This window comes from Cottoperca gobio, chromosome 4, assembly GCF_900634415.1.
Source record: "Cottoperca gobio chromosome 4, fCotGob3.1, whole genome shotgun sequence".
Classification (NCBI taxonomy): Eukaryota; Metazoa; Chordata; class Actinopteri; order Perciformes; family Bovichtidae; genus Cottoperca; species Cottoperca gobio.
In genome coordinates, this window is record NC_041358.1 from 14,494,898 (window position 1) to 14,516,122 (window position 21,225).

Genomic DNA, 21,225 nt, shown 5'->3' on the forward strand with positions numbered 1-21,225 from the left:
GAACGAACTGTTACAGCAATAGGTGTTACAGGTAGTAGCTGCTGGACTCAGGTCTTCTCTGAAAAGGAGGTTCAACCGGTTCATCTGCCTCCGCTGCATTAAACCAACACCAGCGATGCAAATTTCAAAATAAAAGCATGAGTGAGCAAAAAAGCAAGGGTGGTGTGTGTGCGTGTGTGTGTTTAAAGCTGCATACTTGTGTTACAAATGCATTCGAGGTAGAAGTATTGATATTTGTATTTATATTTATATTATTGAAGTGCTACATTCAAGCTCTATAACAACGGAAAACCTATTTCCTGCATCTTTACAGTGGTTTTGTAAATTTGTGTAACAATGTGTTATTTGTGTTTGCATTAAATACAAACTGCACTTTCCCCCTATCTTAAGTTTATTACAATTATGTTTTTAATAATTTTTGCTATATCTCCTCTCTCTATGCAGTCTTTAGCCGTAGGGTTGCTGGTTCAAGTCACCGACCCGACCTAAAAAATGGAGTGTGACTGCTATTTGGAGAGGTCCCAGTTCACCTCCTGCCCTGCCGTGGTGCCCTTGAGCAAGGCACCGGGCGCTGTACATTAGCTGCCCACTGCTCCTAGTAGTAGACTCCTGGTACTGGGATGGGTTAAAAGCAGAGAACAACTTTCACTGTGTGTGCTGTGTGCTCTGCATGTGTGACCATTAAAAAGAGGGTTTCATGCCTTCGATTCTATTTGTAAAAAATGAGCACATGATTTTACCATATGAACATTTCAATAAAAAAGGTTTTTAAAAAACAACAATTAATTCAGAGTTAAAAGTCTTTATTTTTCCATACAAAAGCAGACATTGATTGAAAGTGAAGGAATTACATTATTTTACAAAATTAACCACAAATTTAAAAATAATAAGCAAAGAAAGCAAAGTCCTTGAGGTGAAAATATATTTCTCGTCTTTTATTGAAGTGAAAAAATCTATATATATATATACACATGAGTCCAGTGAATCAGTGTGTCAGCCTCACACCTCCAGCTTTCTTCTGAATTCTTTGGTGGGGTTGTTGAAGGTGAGCTTCTCACAGCGCAGGTGGTTGACTGGTGGGTTGCCTTCTAAGTTGAGGAATAGGTCGTAGTTGAAACACACCTTTTTTGGCTCCTCCTGAAGGAAGACAAATGAATAAAGAAAAACCTGTTTTAAACCCACTCCAACAGCATGTGTGACACAAACTAATGTTGTGTTTGTCTTTCTGCATTACACCGACACATTTCACACCAAAAGATAAACGCTTAATGAATTAACCATCACCCAGGTATTCAATGAAACAGACAGACGTAGCCGGAACACTGATAACGAATGAACTAACATTCCTGAGAGAAGCGAGCGAGAAGTCGACAATTAAAGCTGAGAAAAAGGCATTAAGACACGCTTGAGATTTTATAAACAGATGTCTTCTTGTAAATGCAGATGGATTAATGCTGATATTTACACTCCTCTGGCCTTTCAAGTATTTTCTTGATCTTCTTGACAGATTTGTCCAATGTGTAAAAGTTAATTGCACATAAGAGGAGGATGTAACATTCTTGGTTGCAGTCCAGAGGTTTAATATTATAAAGAGCTGCAGGAGACAAGCTCACTAATGCCCACATACCTCTTAAGCATCGTCCTTATCTTATAATGAGAGTAAAGTGGGTCTCCCGTTCTTTCATCGTTCATTTTAATGGCTGATGGAGACTTAAAGCTGCAGGTATAATAGTGTGTGCTTGTTTTATTTCTCTCACTTAAAGACACAAATGTCCCTCTCATAAAAGTTTAACTAACACAATTGTGCTTTTTGATTGGCCGAGTTCATATATAATTACTCCTACAGGAGACTGTGTTAGTGCGGCTGTCAAACGTAAAACCATTCACCAACAAAATGGTCCAACAAGGGTTTTAAAACCATCACTGCGCTGCACTTAATCAATCTACATGCACTTAAAATAATCGGATTATTCTTGATTTTGGAGAATAACCTGATTTCTGAAACATGTAAAAAGGAACAACCGGTTTCTGTTATCAAGTTAAGAGATTAACCCGGTTAACACACGGCTAGATTTCTCATGCTTTGCTCCCAGTAACCCAGATTTGAGTTTGCATGTAAAGGCAGTCTATGCTCGGCATCCTTCAGTCTGTAAATATTCCAGTGCAGTTTGAAAGTACTATATTGATTCCATAATATAACATTAAAAATATGTTAAAATCAACTTACAAAACTCAAACCATATTGAATGTTTATTTCTTACACCTGCACTTTAATTATTTTCTCCATAAATACAGTAACCACACAGATTACTGTCAGTGTCCAGTCTATCTCACCTTGTTCTTGAAGTAAACCTCAATAGGCATGAGGAAGCCTGCGTAGCCCGACTCCTCTACTTTGTACGGAGGCTCCTTGCATACTGCAGACAGACGGACATATCAATGGCAGTAATTAGATTACTCACATTACTCTTATTAATAGAATGAGGTAACAAATATATTAACTAAATTCATTCCAAGAAACAAATATTCCTAACTCTCTCACAAAATTAAAACCAACCATTTGAGAACAGTCTTAGCAAACAATAAACTACCAAGAACTCAATGTGATGAACAGCAAAGTGATGATTGAAACCATAAAAATGTGTCATGATTATCATGAGAATATCTTTGTCCACAACACCCAGTTCAAGATTTATGTTTACGGGCACTTGAGCACAAAACAGTTACACATAATAATAAATCATCAATGGGTTCAAACTTGGCCGACATGTTTAGATATTTACAGGATGGACAGTGAGTGCATCAATTTATAAAAGAGCCATAAATGTAAAAAGACTAATGACCCATAAAAACAAACATGTTGAAATATTGTTATCGGTCTCACCTCTCTTGGGTTTGGGGAAGCTCTCGTGCAGGCGGAAGACAACCTTCTCTACAAAGTGCTGGATGTCGCCGGTCTTTGGCCCTCGGACAAACACCATCCAGTCGTGGGTGAAGCCTTCTTCCTTAGCTGGGCTCTGTGGCCCAACCCCAGTTTCACCTGCACTGTGCACTGAGACAGATACAAACAAATGCAGATAATCTTTCCAATAAATATAATTTTTCTGATATTTTAAAGACCAAACTATGAATACAATTACTTTGAGCCCAATGCAACATCTTTAAATCACTTACTTTGTCCCAAAATTGGTCCAAAACCTAAAGTGATTCAGTGAACTATCACATAAGATGAAGAAAAGCATAAAATGCCCGAGCTGAAACCAGATAAATTATTCATTTTCTTAAATTAAAAATAATTTAAATTGTTTCTGCTCCATTAAATATCTGTATTCCTTCTTTGTTCTCACAAAGGAACATTTGCTTTTCTATGTTCACGTCACTTGCATCGGATATTTTTACACCAAACAATTAAAAATCGAGACAATAATATGCAGATTAATCAATGATGAAACTACTTGTTGGTTACAGCCCTATGCTACAGAGTTCAAAGTTCTACTATGGCTGAGACATCTTGCAAAGGTCTCTTAAGAAATAAACTAAAGCAAAGCTAGTAGTGAGATTAAACCAAGGAACCATTATTCATTGCTTTCTGATTCCACCTTGAACAAAAACCTCTTAATCTCTGTTTGAGTGTGTAGACTCTCTACTCAAGAGAGCGAGGCTAAACTCTTGGTCTGGACAAACACAAAGCTGGACCGGTGTTGGGACGCTCCCGGTGGAATCATGGCAGTGATTAGCTGTCCGAGCCAACAGATCTCAAAAGGTTTGAGCAGAAGAGGGGCACATTTTTGGGCTACCTCTCTCTGCCAAGAACAATGACAGCGATGGGACAAGCTAATGACACTGCGCTGGTGTGACGGTGGTGATTGGCATAGCAAGTGCAGAGGCTATGGAGATGGGAGTGTAGAAGGGTACGAGGGGGGGGGCACTTTCTGTCCAGAGGAAGGACTGAAGAATGTGGGGATTTGGCCCAGGCACAGAGCAGCTCGTGAGCTGGGACCGAGTGGGGGGATTAGAGGGGACAGGATTGAGATGAGCTAGTCTGGCACTCCCTGGGTGTCACAAATATGAAACACCGGGGGCTGGCCGAGGAGGTGGAGTTGCGGCCATATTTGACTCAAACCTCTTGATCAATCCTAAGCCTAAACTAAACTATAACTCTTTTGAAAGCCTTGTTCTTACGCTCTCAAACTCAACATGGAAAACAATAAAGCCAGTTTTATTTGTTACTGTGTATCGCCCTCCTGGTCCGTATTTTGAATTTCTATCTGAATTCTCAGAATTTTTATCAAGTTTAGTCCTTAAAACAGATAAAGTAATTATTGTAGGTGACTTTAATATTCATGTGGATGTTGATAGTGACAGCCTTAATAATGCATTTATCTCATTATTAGATTCAAGGGGTTCAGTCAGAATGTACATGAACCAACTCACCGTTTAAACCACACTCTGGACCTTGTTCTGGGATATGGTGTTGAAATTGAAAGTTTATCAGTGTGTCCACATAATCCTCTTTTATCAGACCATTTTTTAATAACTTTTGAAGTCCTGTTACTGGACTACAAGCCAGTAGGCAAAATATCCTACGCTCGATGTCTATCTGAAAGTGCTGTGACTAAATTTAAGGAAGTGATTCCATCAGCACATGATTCAATACCAGGACTCAATATCAATATAATGGAGGACTCCAATGCTAACTTTAGTCCCTCCCAAATTAATCATCTTGTTGATAGCGCTGCAGCCTCACTGCGAATAACACTCGACTCTGTCGCTCCTCTAAAGAAGAAGATCATAAAACAGAAAAAGAAAGCTCCATGGCTTAATTTACAAATCCGCAAACTAAAACAAAAGTCGAGAAATCTTGAAAGTAAATGGCGTTCCACTAAATTGGAAGAATCTCGTTTAGTCTGGTTAGATCATCTTAAAACGTATAAGAAGGCTCTCCGTAATGCCAGAGCAGCTTATTACTCTTCCTTAATAGAAGAAAATAAGAACAACCCCAGGTTTCTTTTCAGCACTGTAGCCAGGCTGACAGAGAGCCACAGCTCTACAGAGCCTTCTGTTCCTATATCTCTCAGTAGTGACGACTTCATGAGCTTCTTTAACGATAAAATTATAATTATTAGAGACAAAATTAATCTCCTCCTGCCCTCAATTGGTAATGACTTAACTTCATCTGCCGGAATTTTAAAAACATCTGTAACTCCTGAAATATATCTAGACTGTTTTACTCCAATCAACCTTAACCAACTAACTTCAACAATCTCATCGTCTAAGCCATCAACCTGTCTTTTAGACCCGATTCCAACTAAACTGTTTAAAGAAGTTTTACCCTTAATTAACACCTCGTTATTAAATATGATCAACCTGTCTCTATTATCTGGCTACGGACTACAATCCTTTAAAGTAGCTGTAATAAAACCACTTCTTAAAAAGCCTAGTCTTGATCCAGAGGTTTTAGCCAACTATAGGCCGATATCTAACCTTCCCTTTCTCGCTAAAATCCTTGCGAAAGCAATTGCAAAAACAGTTATGTGATTTTTTACATAATAATAGTTTATTTGAGGTTTTTCAATCTGGATTTAGAGTTCATCATAGCACAGAGACGGCACTGGTGAAAGTGACCAATGACCTTCTATTGGCATCAGACAAAGGACTTGTCTCTGTTCTTGTCTTGTTAGACCTCAGTGCTGCTTTCGACACTGTTGATCATGACATTCTACTACAGAGACTGGAACATTGTGTTGGCATAAAAGGAACCGCACTAAGCTGGTTCAAGTCCTATTTATCTGAGCGATCTCAATTTGTACTTGTTAACGATAAATCCTCCATGACCGCCAAAGTCAGTCTTGGAGTTCCGCAGGGTTCTGTACTTGGACCGATTCTATTCACCTTATATATGCTTCCTTTGGGCAATATTATAAGGAACCACTCTATAAACTTTCATTGTTATGCGGATGATACCCAATTATATCTATCAATTAAACCAGATGAAACCAATCAATTGGCTAAACTTCAAGCATGCCTTAAGGACATAGAAACTTGGATGTCTAGCAACTTTTTGATGTTAAACACAGACAAAACTGAAGTTATTATACTTGGCCCTAAACGCCTCCGAAACGCATTTTCTAATGACATAGAAGCTCTGGATGGCATTAACTTGGCCTCCAGCACCACCGTAAGGAATCTTGGCGTCATCTTTGATCAAGATCTGTCGTTTAACTCCCACATAAAACAAATCTCAAGGACTGCCTTCTTTCATCTACGTAACATTGCAAAAATAAGACACATCCCGTCTCAAAATGATGCAGAAAAACTAGTCCATGCATTTGTTACTTCAAGGCTGGATTACTGCAACTCATTGTTATCAGGTTGTCCCAAAAAGTCGCTTAAGACTCTTCAGTTGATCCAAAATGCAGCGGCACGTGTATTGACAAGAACAAGGAAACGGGATCATATTACTGTATTAGCTGCTCTGCACTGGCTCCCAGTAAAATACAGAATAGAATTCAAAATCCTTCTCCTGATTTACAAAGCAATTAATGGCTCCAGCATATCTTAAAGATCTCATAGTACCTTATAAACCAACTAGAGCATTACGCTCCCAGACTGCGGGGTTACTTGTAGTTCCTAGAGTCTCTAAGAGTACAATGGGAGCCAGAGCCTTCAGCCATCAAGCTCCTCTCCAGTGGAACCAGCTTCCAGTTTGTGTTCGGGAGGCAGACACACTCTCCACATTTAAGAGTGGGCTAAAGACTTTCCTTTTTGATAAAGCTTATAGTTAGGGCTGGCTCAGGTTTGCTCTGGATCAGCCCCTAGTTATGCTGCTATAGGCTTAGACTGCCGGGGGACACCTCCCTGCTCTCTTCCTCTCTTCCTCTCTCCTCCCCTCCCTCTCTTCTTCTCCCTCTCTATCTGTATGCATTTATGTAAATGTATGTTACTAACTCATCATCCGGGGCATCATCCCCGGAGTGTCTGTCTCTCATGTGGCAGGTTGCCACTGATAAAGTTTACGTCAGGATCATGAATCGTGGCTGCGCCTGCTGCCCTGGTCCTGCTGGACACCGGGAAGCCTTTTTGACATTTTCCTGGATTCATCCATTTCTCTTTTTTTTTTTTAACACAACATAATTTCTGTCAAATGTTGTATTTGTACCATGTTGTTTATCCTGTACACACGACATCTATTGCACGTCTGTCCGTCCTGGGAGAGGGATCCCTCCTCAGTTGCTCTCCCTGAGGTTTCTTCCATTTTTCCCCCTTTAACTGTGGGGTTTCTTTTAGGAAGTTTTTCCTTGTGCGATGCGAGGGTCTAAGGACAGAGGGTGTCGTAACCTGTACAGTCTGTAAAGCACACTGAGACAAATGTATAATTTGTGATATTGAGCTATACAAATAAATTTGATTTGATATATCTAACAAAACAACACATTTATTCAGCGTTCCTCTATAAAAGCAACAAAACACAAAGCCACTAACATTGATATGGTGCATGCTCTCTCTCTCTCTCCTCCTACACAGTGCTCCAATTGAGGGGAAATACACATTTTGGCAGACACTCTGGCTCCCAAGAAAACAATGAACTCCCAGCTGACATGTAATAACACCCCTCGTGACCATCTTAATCTTGTCAAAGTAATAAACGATTACAATATAGTCAGAAGGTTTCCCTCCGAGGACACACACAAACAATCGTGACGAAGCTGATCTCTGATGAAGCTGCAGGTTCCAGCTAAATCCTTCATCATCACACCAAACCTCCCTTCTAAAAGAGATGAAACAGTTACTTGTATTGGAAAATGGTCAATCTCAGAAAGAGGCAGGAGAGTCACAAATACCCTGCAGCACCCAAGGAAAACAAGTGAGTATTGGAAACAGGGTGTGTGAATGAGCACTGCATAACCTCTCACCCTGTCATCCTAAATGCAGAGTTCTTAAATGCAAACCTCATAACTATAAAATAGCAACAATGTCAGTATTTGCACACAAAGTCATGACCCTGCTTCACACACATGAAGCACTTTGGCTGTGTCATGCTGTAAAGTTCAATACATTAATTAAAATGTACAGACTGAACTTGACTCTCTCTCTTGCTTGACTCTGGAGCTGACAGACTCAACTGCAGGTTAAGTTGGCCTATCTAGAACTAATGCACTATAATAAAATGACCCTGCAATATATCTTAATCTTCATTAAAGTTATAATACTCAGTTAGGGTTTATTAGAAACGCCTTCAATTACAAAGCAATAGGACCACAAACTTGAACCTCTAAAATGACCATAAAGTTGAATCAACGCCTCTCTAAAACAGATTAACTTTATAACCTTCATGAAGGTAGGTTTTATTGCAAGGTTGCATTACTTTTAGCTACATGCACCAATAAACTGTGCACATATTTAACTAGAATGAAAAATAAAGCAAATCTTACACATGTAACATAGTTAACATTCATCACAGAAGTACAACTACACTATTATTATGTCTTGTAGCAGAAGACTTCCTCTGGATGAACACTCAGATCTAGTTAAAACTTCAAAGGGGCCAAAGCTGAATGGGGACTAGCTCCAAGAAAGTAGCCGAGCCACTTTCCGTGTGTGTGTGTGTGTGTGTGTGTGTGTGTGTGTGTGTGTGTGTGTGTGTGGCCTAACCATCTGAAATACAGTCCTGAATAACCTCAGGCATTTACAGAGTAACCCATTTTGAAGCAATATCTCCCTCAGATAGCAGATATGTAATTTACCCACTTTTCTGTTTTCTGCTAATTAAACGATGTAGCCTTTTAGGATGACATAAATCTTAACTGTGCAAATGTATACATGCAATAGAATTATATTTGAGAAAGCAAACCAACTAGTCCTTAACATTATGTTTTATATTCTGAGTTCAGCCAATGCATGTGTTGTGTGGAAATAATCATGCTGTTATAAATTGAGTAGGTTTAATTATACAATGCATAAAGACACAGACAGAAGAATAACAAACCATATGAAAGATGAGATATAGACAGATATACACAATCAGAGGTAAACAGCCTAACAGCATGGAAGACTGGAGGCGTCGAGACCCACAGTTTTTAACCACAGTAAAAGATACAGCCTGCCTCGCCTTGAATGTCCACCCCTGAACTGCAGCTTAAATAGCAGAGACTGAACAAGTGTACCCCAGATCTCATCAGCGCTTGGCTTGAACAGATATACTCTGTGGTGTAATCTCCAAAGATCTTTGTGTTAATAAAGTACTTGATAAATCTATTCTCTTCTCAGCAGTCATTATTCTCGCATCAACTTACTCGGCGAAGTTAAGTATCTAACTTCAACAGTTGTCATCATGACTGTACACAGATCATTTGTCAGCTTTTCCACCATGCTGCATGCATTTTGGTCTACAATCAAGAATGTGGTAAGCCTTAGACATTAACCAACTGCTGGCAAATATTGCAGATATATTACAGAAGTTGCATGGCCGTTGCTGGCTTTATTAGCCTTGCATGTGAGTTATCAGGCCGCTGGCAGTGGAGACACCACCCCGCCTCTCCAGCCCAACCTGGAGAGGACAAATCTTTTTCCCCGGCGCCTTGTAGCGGCTCCTTAGCCTTTAGCCAACGGCCGACACTCTCCCGGTAGGTAGACTAGCTTAGCTTAGCTACAACAAAACCTCGACTCAAATTGCTCTGCCTGGTGCTGAACAATGTGCATGTGCGTTTTAAACACGGCAGGGTAGAATAAACACCAGGTATAAATCTCTTTGTGTGCCTGGTTGTGGCTACAGCTATGCAGCGGTGCTGAATGGTGTGGTACACTGAAGCTAGCTAGCGGTAAATACCGATGTATGAGTGCCCAGCTAGCATAGCTCCAGAGCCAAACAACTACGAGTTCATTAGCAGCAGGAGCATTTTTTTCTTCTGGCTAGCAGAACAGAGGATTCATTCCTGCCCTGCCAGCGCGCAGCCTGCTGGCATTTTCTCCGTGAAAAGTTCAGATTCCACAAGGAGACACAAAAGCCACTGTACCTGGTTCTCCATGTTTCTCTGGCCTCAGTGATTGTTGTATTTATTTACAGCGGCGTTTGTGGAGCGTCTCCCCAGCCTCTGCTCCTCATTGTGTGTCAATCCAGCCCAGAAGCGGAAGGCAGACGGCTCCCCTCCCCTTCCAGACAGCTGCTGGCAGGCAACCAAAACAGAAAGCTCTCTCAGCCAATCAGAGAGCCTGAAATTTAAGCACTCTTAAAAGGAACCAATCAGAACACTCGAGAGGCGGGGCAATCGCTGAGCCGCAAATACAATTAAAGCATTTTCTGGTGGTTTTCTTTTTGATGGCTATTCTTGTATTATACCGGTCTTATTCAATTTAAACTTGTTTTTATTTTCTATTCACCTGGATTCTTTATGACTGTTTTGAATTGTGTTGACATGTCCTTTTATATTATATCAAAAAAATAATGTAGAGTTATTACAAATAAGTGATTGTCATAACTCTATCAGCACTGGTTGTTGCACTTATCTTACTCAGCCTGTTTAACATTTAAAATGTTTCAGCTGAGACAAAAACAGTACGTCTTCTGATTCAAGAAATCTCTTTTATAAAAAGTCAGGGAGTGAGGGCCCATTGCAGTCAGGTCTCTGTGGTGCTCAGACTTTGATGTGAGATATTAGGCCTCAGCAATGGGACAGAGGGCCACCACACTCCTCCTTTTCTATATGTAGGGAGAGGGAGAAATACAAAATAATGTCCCGCAAGTTTCACACATATACCATAGTTTTATTGTAAGTAATAGTAAATTGTTATCAACAAGTCCAACTTCTAAAAAGAAGAATGTGAAGTCAACCTAACCATCATTAACCAAAAATATAATTTTGACCTAACTTTCAAAGCCTTCAACAAAACCCCAACAAACCTTTGGAATAATAATGTGCACAAACAATATCTGTATCTATGAATGAAAAAATCTAAAGCCGTGGTACCCAAATGTTGAAGGATTTGTCGAGACCTGAAGAGAAAGATTTCATTGGAAAAGAATAAAATGACTAAGACAGGAGAGTCTGCAGAAGCAGCTGAAGCTGTACACAGCTTTGAGCTAAATGCTTATGTCAGCGTTCTAACCTGCTCACAGTGACAATATTACCATGCTGATGTTAGTTTCCAGGAAACCATTTTTACTATCTTAGTTTAGCACGTTAGCATGCTAACATTTGCTGCTATTACGTTGCTGATGGGAATCTCATAAGTTTGTCAGGTTTTTTATCATATACAAAAATGTTGGACTAATTTAAAATGTTGACCTGATGATGGCCTCAGAAGATCACAAGATAATTGAAATGCATCCCGAGTTGGACATGAATGTCTGTATCAAATTTAAATGATGATCCATCCACTTTGAGATGTTTCCCTCAAAACCACAAATGTCAAACTTATTGTGGAACTATAAAAAGTCAGTGGATCACCAAACAAAAGTAATTTGGCATTATTGTCTGGAGGTTAAACTCTTGTGCCATCTAGTAGATGTGAAAGTGAAGACTACACATGCATGCCAGCAGTTTTCTTACTTCGATATATCCAGACTGAATAGTTACTGATAATTGATTCTGAGATCTTGCTATTTGAAATTCTGTTTTATTTGTTTCAATTCTCTTATTACATCATCCGGCTGTCACCAGTTAGTATTCAAAGATTATTTTTCTAAAAAGCACTGGTTGCTTTTATTTCATCACCCACAGGAGGTCACTATTGAACATTGAAGTCCAGAGAATGCCTATGTGCATTTTCTATTGTTGCATCTATTGAATCCTTCAGGAAGGATCATGTGAATGGAGGCACAATGCACCTGAATATTCTCAAAACATCACCAAAATCAAGAGCTTTTTTAACAAAAGGGCAGTTCAGTGATGAATCGGTCTTACCAAAGAAATAGATTTGCATGTGATTGTTGTGGTCAGTCATACAAATGCAATTTAGAGGAATATTTCAGAAATCCAGAATGAAGATAAAGACAGATATGAGTTACTGAACTATTGCTGCTGTTACCAGTTACTGAAATGTTTAAAATAATGTCAGAAACTACAGCACTTTAATTCATTTATACTTATCTGGTATTCATAAAACACTTGACAGAATTCAGTTCAAGTTATGGAGCTCAAACTGTCTATCCTCTGGGCCGCCGCCGTACAATACCACCACATGTTGTAAAAAACGTAATGTAAACAACATTTCAACATGTACAGAATCAAATGTGCATTCATATCTGAAAACAAATAACAGCAATTGATTTATAAATACAAAAATGCCTTACTGTCAAAGACAAACTCTTCAGAATTACATAAAACGTCTCAAATGTTCTCAGTTAATTAGGGTGCCTATAGACATTTTATCCAACCATTAATGTTGCAAACTCTGAATGTTTCACAGTCATCATCTTAAAATCTAAAATAAATGTCTGTAAATGCAAACATTATACACACAGAAGTTCAACATCAGTCAACTAACACCATCTGTCCTCCAGCATTGTTTCCAGCAGTATTTCTTTCTTTTTTTAAGTGTTTCCATCAAAACGTTTTAAAAAGAAAAACTAAGAAATATAAATGAGAGTAATATTACCTAATGTTCTGCATTTGCTTCTGTATTAGAATGTAGTCATCAATTGGACCATATCAATAACGTTTATATTTAAATATACTATATTTTGACTTTGATAGATGATAAATATTATTTTTGTGTTTCTCAAATAAAGATATACATTTGCATTAGCTCTGTGTTGACAATCATTATCGATGTAAACCATGGAGGGCTTATAACAATGGGACTCTGGGCACAGACAACAAAACACATTTTTTATATACTGTATAATTTATACATTTAATCTTAAATTGTTTGCCTATTGGACCGTATATTTACAATGTGTTGAAATTGAGATGGCCAGCTGAGAGAGGAGCCAGGCTTTAAACTAATCGCTCTCTTTTTGTTGTTGACAATATATATATATATGTATATATACACATATATAAATATATATATCTCTGTAACTTTTCATGTGTGCAACACTATGAATGTATTCCAGGAATTAATGACTCCTTCCTGTTTGAAAAATGTGCGCTGTTCTCTCCATATTTAAAGGTGACCCATCTTCCCTCTCTCCATGATGACAGGCTTTTCACCCCATATTTCAGTGTGAACATTCAGAACAACTATAAATGCTTTTGTTTTCGGCCATCATCGTACAAATGAGTTCTGTTAAAACCTGCAGAACCTGACCCCAAGGGTGGCAAACATGCGGCCCGTGGGCCAAACTGGCCCGCCAGAGGGTCCAATCAGGCCCGCGGGATGACTTTGCAAAGTGTAAAAAACATTTGAAAGTCAGTTATCACATCTCTGATATTTTTGTAAATATCTTTATTAACAGTTTTGTATGAATGAGCACATTTGTAGCATTTTGTTCAAAATCGCACCAGTCATATTTTAGTACAAAGTATCACTTCTGTAACATTTTATAGGAAATCATTAACTGTTACATCTTCAAATCATATCCTGTTTGTACAAACCACTAACTTTGTAACATCAGAGAGAGACAGTGGAGATCACATTTCACATTTCTTCTCGTCTTTGAACAGTGTTTTCAATAACCATCATTGCACCTTTCAAGACCTCTCCGTCCGAAAAGGCTTTCTTGTTCTTTATTAATAATGTGCAGCTCTAAATGAAGCTTCTGTTGCTTTCTGTGACCTGTTGACCGGCCTCGTGAAAAGAGATTCTGCTACTCAAAGCTACCTTTAACTCGCGGCTGGTTCTTAGTTAGTTAGTTAGTTAGTTAGTTAGCATGGTAGCTTTGTGACACGTACAGAAGTGTCTCTCACAATGTGCCGCTTTGCCGTCGCCCCGCAAATGAGACACTTTTCTTTCACTGTTGTAAAAAAGTATTCTTCCTCCCAATCATTGTGAAAATAGTTTGTTTTCTTTCGCTTTTCTGCCATGTTCAGCGTAAAAAACCCACCTCGCGCCCCACCGTAGCTGCTCCCGCTAGCGTCTCAGCGAAAAGGGAAATGGAGATTTAGCTTGCGCAGGGTCAGAGTTCATATATACATAAAACATTTTTGTTTTTTAAATTCTATATTAAATATTGTCATTTTAAAATAAAGAATAATTTAAGTGTTATTGAAAAAAAACTGCAAAACAATTAAATACAAATTTTAGACGGAGCTCCATGGTGACTAGTGCTATTTTTATTCTATTCTATCAGCACTACAATGGCGAATGTGCTCTTGGACATGGTGGGCTAGTATATAAATAAATAAATAAATAAATGTAAGCTCATTAAAAATATGTTAATTTAAGCATGCTTATGAATATGGACATTTGCTAAAAAATAATTTATATCGCTAAATTTGAACATTTAAATTGGAGGGTACTATGACCAACCTGGCACTTCATACTTGCGTTAGCGTGGCTCCGGTTGACTCGTTTCACCATTTCATGCTAGTTAGCGTGTGTTTCTACAGACGTAAAATGGATCGATTTCTTATTAAAAAATAGTTACACACCAGTTGGACAGAAACAAAGCGTGACAAACGAGGAAAGTTAAGATTTGGCTTTGGAGCATCAAACCACAGCGGAGTCGAGCGGAAGATGCTGGAGATGTGGTTTGTGGACAACAGCTGCTCCCGTTAAAAAAGAAAGGTACGAGCCATACAAGACGAGCATAGGACATTTCAAGACAAGTGGAGAGGCATTTTTATTTGTCCTCCATGAGTCGAAGCCTTTGTGCTTAATGTGAAAACGGACCCGCTCTGGTTTCAAGCAAAGTCATTTGGAGCCGCATTTCCAAACGACGCATCCAAAATTCAACGAAATTTACGCACCTGGAAGAGAAATTAGTAATAAAAAAAATAGAGCAGCTTTCTTCTGTTTCTGGACAACAAAGGCTCAAACACAGGACAACTAATACAGTTCAAAGATTAACTGAGGCATTCTTTGAGATCGCATGGCAAAAACACTTCTCAGACTCAAACATTGTGAAAGGCTGTTTTTTGGCTTCAGCAGAAATATTGTTTGCAGAGTTTGACAACATCATCCTAGTATTAAGATAATCCTGCTTTTATTGATTGTATTGGTTGGCTGCATTGCATATTGTATGTTCTGGGTGGGATGACAGATTAATAAGCATGCTTTTTATGACTGGATGTAGCTTTAGATACTTTGCGGTAAAAGTGGCTCTCCTATTGACTTTGTCCTATCAATGTTGCTCTCACGTAAAAAATAGTGAAGACCACTGCGTTGGGGGAATATATATATTTTTTTTTCTTTAATGGTGCGCGATCGACCTTTTGGGCACCCTGGTGTAAACAATCCCATAACCGAATCAGAAAATTATCTTAACTTAGATTTAGATCGTGTCTAGTGTTAATATGTGTGTTAATAGAAAAAATCTATTTGGGAGGGATCAGGTCAGATTTTTTAAGCATTTCAGATCACAGATTGTGTCTTTAAGGTAAGAAGTTGCTGAATGAAGGTCATGACATTAAATCATTTTGATGGCTTCCCATTCATGAACACCTGTACTAATGGAGCATACTAATACAAATGTTCTGCAAATATTACAAATGACTTTGTTAGCACCGTTTCTGTGTTTTAGTCGTGCCCTTCAGAACAATGTGAGGTAATCCAACAGCCCATTTATCACAGGGCCAGTACTGCAGTCCAGGCAGAGAGTATGGGATCTCATAGTTGGCATCCAGGTAAGCTATCAGGGTGCTGCCATAGGCCACAGCGATCACAATCAGAATGTGCCTGAGGATACAGATAACGGAGATCAATACACCAAAGTCTTTGAAAGAAACAACCCTGTCTCCTAGAAATGACATGTGCATACTACTAATATGTTTTGCATGAAACATCATTTTCATACATTTTCGGTAGAGGCAGAGCTGGAAGCTGATGGGGGACCATCGTCAATTTCCCTGATGGAGGTCACTGAGGTAGTCAGACAACTCCACAGTGGCAAAGCCGCAGGGGTTTTTGAGATCCGTCCAGAAATGTTTTTCGTTGTTGCGGGGCTGTTTTGATTGACACGCCTCGTCAACATTGCGTGGAAGTCTGGGACAGTGCCTAGGGGGTGGCAGACCGGGGTGGTGGTTCCCCTATTCAAAAAGGGAGACCAGAGAGTGTGTGCCAACTACAGGGTTATCACACTTCTCAGCCTCCCTGGTAAAGTCTACTCTAAGGTACTGGAAAGGAGGGTTCGGCCGATAGTCGAACCTCTGATTGAAGAGGCAACAATGCAGATTTTGTCCTGGTCGTGGAACAACGGACCAACTCTTCACTCTCGCAAGGATCGTGGAGGGGGCCTGGGAGTACGCCCATCCAGTCTACATGTGCTTTGTGGATCTGGAGAAGGCGTCTGACCGGGTCCCCCGGGTGATACTGTAGGAGGTGCTGCGGGAGTATGGGGTGAGGGGGTCACTTCTGAGGGCCATCCAATCCTTGTACACCCAAAGCGAGAGTTGTGTCCGTATACTCGACAGTAAGTCGGATTCGATCCCAGTGAATGTTGGCCTCCGCCAGGGCTGCACTTTATCACCAATTCTGTCTGTGATTTTCATGGACAGGATATCAAGGCGGCAGATGATGTGGTCCTGATGGCATCATCGGTGTGTGACCTTCAGCAGTCACTGGATCGGTTTGCAGCTGAGTGTGAAGCGGTTGGCATGAGGATCAGCACCTCAAAATCTGAGGTCATGGCTCTCAGCAGTAAACCGGTGGATTGCCTACTAAGAGTAGGAAATGAGCCCTTACCCCAAGTGAAGGAGTTCAAGTACCTCGAGGTCTTGTTCGCGAGTGAGGGGACGATGGAGTGAGAGATGAAGAGAGCTGAGCCAGAAGGCAAAGCTCTCGATCTACCGGTCGATCTTCGTTTCTACCCTCACCTATGGTCATGAAGGGTCATGACCGAAAGAACGAGATTGCGGGTACAAGCGGCCGAAATGAGTTTTCTCAGGCGGATGGCTGGCGTTTCCCTTAGAGATGCGTTGAAAGGAGCCAGTTGAGGTGGTTCGGGCATCTAGTAAGGATGCCACCTGGGCGCCTCCCTAGGGAGGAGTTCCAGCCACGTCCAGCTGGGAGGAGACCCCGGGGAAGACCCAGGACTCGGTGGAGAGACTATATCTCCTCACTGGCCTGGGAATGCCTCGGGATCCCCCAGTCGGAGCTGGCGGATGTGACCCGGAGAAGGGAAGTTTGGGGTTCCTTACTGGAGCTGCTGCCTCCGTGACCCGACCCCGGATAACATGTTAAATACAGTCGCGCTTCGATTCACTGTTGACTTTCAATCATTATAAACCTCAACCATGATCTCACCCATACTGTAACTAAGTTATATGAGTGTCTAAACATGACCATAAAAAAATTCATGAAAATATTTATGTTCAGTAAAAACCTTTTCTGATGGACTTTATGTCTCTTATAAATGTATTTGTTGTTCCAAATTAGTAGTATACAAATGTCATTTAGGAAAGAAAGGAAAGGAAAAGGAGACAAGTAAACCAGGGCTTACCAGATACCGTGCAGGTAGCAGAAGTTTAGCCTCTGCCAGAAACTGCAGCCAAAACGGTCACTAATCCAGCAGGTGATGGCGAGCACCCACAGAGCCACCGACAGCTTGCCCAGTCGCAGAGCCTTCTGGTCAGTGCAGCTGAGGAAGAGAAAATACTGGTTATCATAACGGATCTAAACTGCACCCAAACCAGTTACAGATGCCCAAAAAACACCAGAGTTTTCTTACCATCTCATCTCTACAGCCAGAACGTAAAGCATATGGAGGCCAAAGCAGTTTAAAGCGTAGGCATTGGCTGTAGGTTTGACAAATGATGACAGTGTGGAGATGATAGTAACCACCAGGACGAGGTTTGAAAATGTGGACCTGTGGATGAACAAATAGAGAGACAAAAAATAAGCTGTGAGGAAAAGGTTTGAAGGTTTAAAGTCATTTTAGCGTCTCTTCCAGTGAAATTCTGCCGCTGAACCAGGACTGTTAAATGAAAACTGCACCTTAATTCCAGTATTTAGTTCAGGCCTGATATGAAGACTAAAGCTTTCTGACTTCTCTCCAAAGCTTTGTTCAGTAGCCAGCTACTAACTTTATATATCTGCTGTTTGGGGCTGAGCAGGTAGTGTGCAATGAGTTTTTAGAGCTTTTTTTTACTGTCATACAGCTGTTGCGGACGCCATCAGAGCGCCGAGTGAACCAAAACATTAAAATGACATAGAAAGTTGCAAAAGGTGACCCCTGACCTCTGTGTCTGTGTCTCATAGGCACGTTCAGTAATCCATCATTAAGCAGGACCAACCATGACTTTGAAAAACTGGAAATTCCACATGAGGTTCCTGAGACAAGGCATTCTGTTCAGGTGCTCATCAAACTTTAATCAATCTTTCCTCACCTTGTGGTGAAATATTTACACGGGTTGGGTGGAGCATTTCTGACACGTTCAGGTGAAGACTGCAGCATCGCATTGTTTGTGACAACAACTACCGTCGGGGCTGTCAAACAGGCTCCACGAGTGGCATGCCTCAGAAACGGTCTCACATTGTTTGTTTGTTATCTTATTAAAGGATTATTGAGCTGTGTGTGTGAGTCCTTAGTAACACATGGACATGAATAAAGACAGAAACAAAGACCTTGGATTGGGTTAATTGCTGTAAGGTTGCTTTACCTGTCTTTTATAAAAGAAGGGAAGAGTCTGCGGGGGAACCAGACAGCATATCCCATCGCCAACACCCACAGGATGGACAGCTCATCCAACATCTGCCCAACGAAACTTAGTGTCATGTGGAAGTACGCTGAGAAGAGCCCTGCAAAAAAGAAAGAACTGCCTTTTAATGTGAAACAATTGATGTTTTTATATAGAAGAAAAAAACACATAGGAACCAAATCAAAATGACTGAGGGGAAGAGGGAGACATATAAGGAATGTAACATTTTAAATTGCCAGAAGAAGCCTCTGTAAACCAGTGGTTCATAACCTGGTGATAGCAAGATACATCTGATGATTAATAGGAGAGGAAAATAGAAAAAAATATATTTCAGTTACACAAATCTATGCTATTCTTACAAACTGCTTTGCTTTTTCCCCTCATAAATAACTGTATAATTTGACTTCACATGCAAGTGCATGTTTTCATCAACCAATTGTGTTCTTGATTAATGATTTGCTCTATAAAATTGTCAAAATGGCACAATAACAACATCCTAGTTTCCAAAATGTTGTCTTCAAGTGTATTGTTTTGTCCAACCAACAGTCCAAAACCCAAAGTTTATAACACAATGCTGGTGTCCCTCAGGCGTCGATTTTGGCAGCTATGCATCATATGATCAATCTGCGTGTGCAGGTTGTATGATAACATACCGGTGATTTATGCTCATGTCAAAGCATATCTGAATCAACAACGCACAAGAACAATTATTCATGATTCATGACTCAGTGACTTCATGACACATGAAACAGACTTTTCTTGAGATTTAAAGGAGATATTGTATCTAACATGATGAGACAGAAAGAAAGAAACATAACATTTACAAATAAAGGAAAATAAAGAGTGACTGACCTACAAATATCATCATAGTCCAGACCATGTGAATCGCCAGGTTCCTCTCTTTGGCATACGGATGCATAAGGTAGAGCATGATAGGAGATATGATGAAGAAAAAAAAGCTGCTAATCTGCAAGGAACATATCAATAAATCAATCAGCAAAACAATGAATCAACCAACAAACATTCTTTTTCTGTGAGATCATTGATATTAGACATGTATTTGTTATTCAGAAAGGAAAAATATGATTAAAAAGAGCTTGATTATAGATATTTTTATTTAAGATAAATGTTTCCTGAATGATGTTTTGCAAAAAAATCTGAATAGCGCTGAGATATAATACTTACAGTGTTAAAGTACTCCACTACATGTTCAGAGTGCCGGTAGTTGTCTTCACACCAGTCGAGTTCTGAACTCTCATAAGAGAAAGCTCCTGCCATCTTTTCACTTGAGTAGAAACCTGTCAGGCAGAGCGAGGGGAAACAATAACTGCTAATGCAGTTTTCCAAACTTTATACTGCATTTGGACTGCATTTATATCGCACGTTTCCAATCTTTGCAACCACTCAAAGCGCTTTACAACACATGTCAGCGTTCACCCATTGACACACATTCATACAGTCAGAGGCTACCATACAACACTTTAGTGTCAGTTGTTCCCCCGTCTATCTCAGGAGGACTGCTGTCAGTGTTTGTATGAGTGGTTTATGGAAATCAGCTTCCAGAGTTGTATGTTCTATTCAAATGTGGCTTTACACCCTTTCTCTGAACGATTATGATAATCGTTTAAATAGTCGTTTAAATGTACTGTGACAAAGAAAAAAAAAAGAAACTTTCTGATAATGTGTTTTAATTCTAGTGTATGCTAAGAAAAAAATGAAAAAATAAACAACAAGGTGAAATAACAAGTGATAAAGGGACCATTTGACAATTATTGTATTACAATCATCTATGAAACTGAAGACATTAAACAACTGTTTATATGTACAGTAAACACAGAGCTACAGTAGAGTTTATAATATTCTGCTCCCCTTATAAAGAGAACAAATATTAGAAACGCTTTTAAATATAATGTAGTCTAGTACACCACCACATTTAACTATGACCCTAATATTAAACAATGCCACCAAAAACTGAACATTATAAACTTTGTAAATATGGCAGAGGTGTTGTATTGAATTACGATAGGAAATAGGTGTACCTAATGAAGTGGCTACTGAGTGTAGACAGTGGATAATAGAGCATAGAGTTGATAGGACTTGATTAAATATTGAATTGTAGTTATGTCACAGGAAATCAAAGATACATTATTATAATGTTGATATATATGAACCAAGGACACGATAAACTCACTATTGATCACCACATATGCACTCTGTCACAACAGGAACAACAGGAATATTCTAGTGTTTTCTTGTGAAAGGTGTAACAGTTTCACACCCTTTCTAGTCAAAATGAGCCATGCAAAGATACAAGTTCATTTAAAATGAAATTTTAAAAAGTGTTAATTAATAGTGTAATTATTAGAGAGTAATGGATCTTACCTCCCATGCTGCTGTCCCAGCATACAATCCTCTGTTGCTCTGCTCCAGGTGGATCAACAGGTGCTTGGAAACGCTCCCGATTCTTTTGAACAAGACCGCGACGTCA

General features: G+C 39.7%; 2 protein-coding genes across 2 annotated transcripts; both read right to left on the reverse strand.

The window, feature by feature from the left end:
* Positions 1-786: 786 nt before the first annotated feature.
* LOC115006638 (protein ENL-like) lies at positions 787-10,167 on the reverse strand. The gene is made up of 4 exons (XM_029428957.1): positions 10,014-10,167; positions 2,885-3,052; positions 2,335-2,417; positions 787-1,137 (listed from the first exon to the last, which is right to left on the reverse strand). The coding sequence occupies exons 2-4, from the start codon at positions 2,979-2,981 to the stop codon at positions 1,000-1,002; spliced, it is 318 nt and encodes a 105-aa protein (XP_029284817.1). The 5' UTR covers positions 2,982-3,052; positions 10,014-10,167; the 3' UTR covers positions 787-999.
* A 5,432-nt stretch (positions 10,168-15,599) lies between these two features.
* On the reverse strand, positions 15,600-20,036 carry acer1 (alkaline ceramidase 1). The gene is made up of 6 exons (XM_029430305.1): positions 19,923-20,036; positions 19,590-19,704; positions 18,699-18,837; positions 17,768-17,905; positions 17,540-17,677; positions 15,600-15,777 (listed from the first exon to the last, which is right to left on the reverse strand). Exons 1-6 carry the CDS (start codon positions 20,013-20,015, stop codon positions 15,600-15,602), a joined length of 801 nt encoding a protein of 266 aa, XP_029286165.1. The 5' UTR covers positions 20,016-20,036.
* Between the last annotated feature and the right edge of the window lie 1,189 nt (positions 20,037-21,225).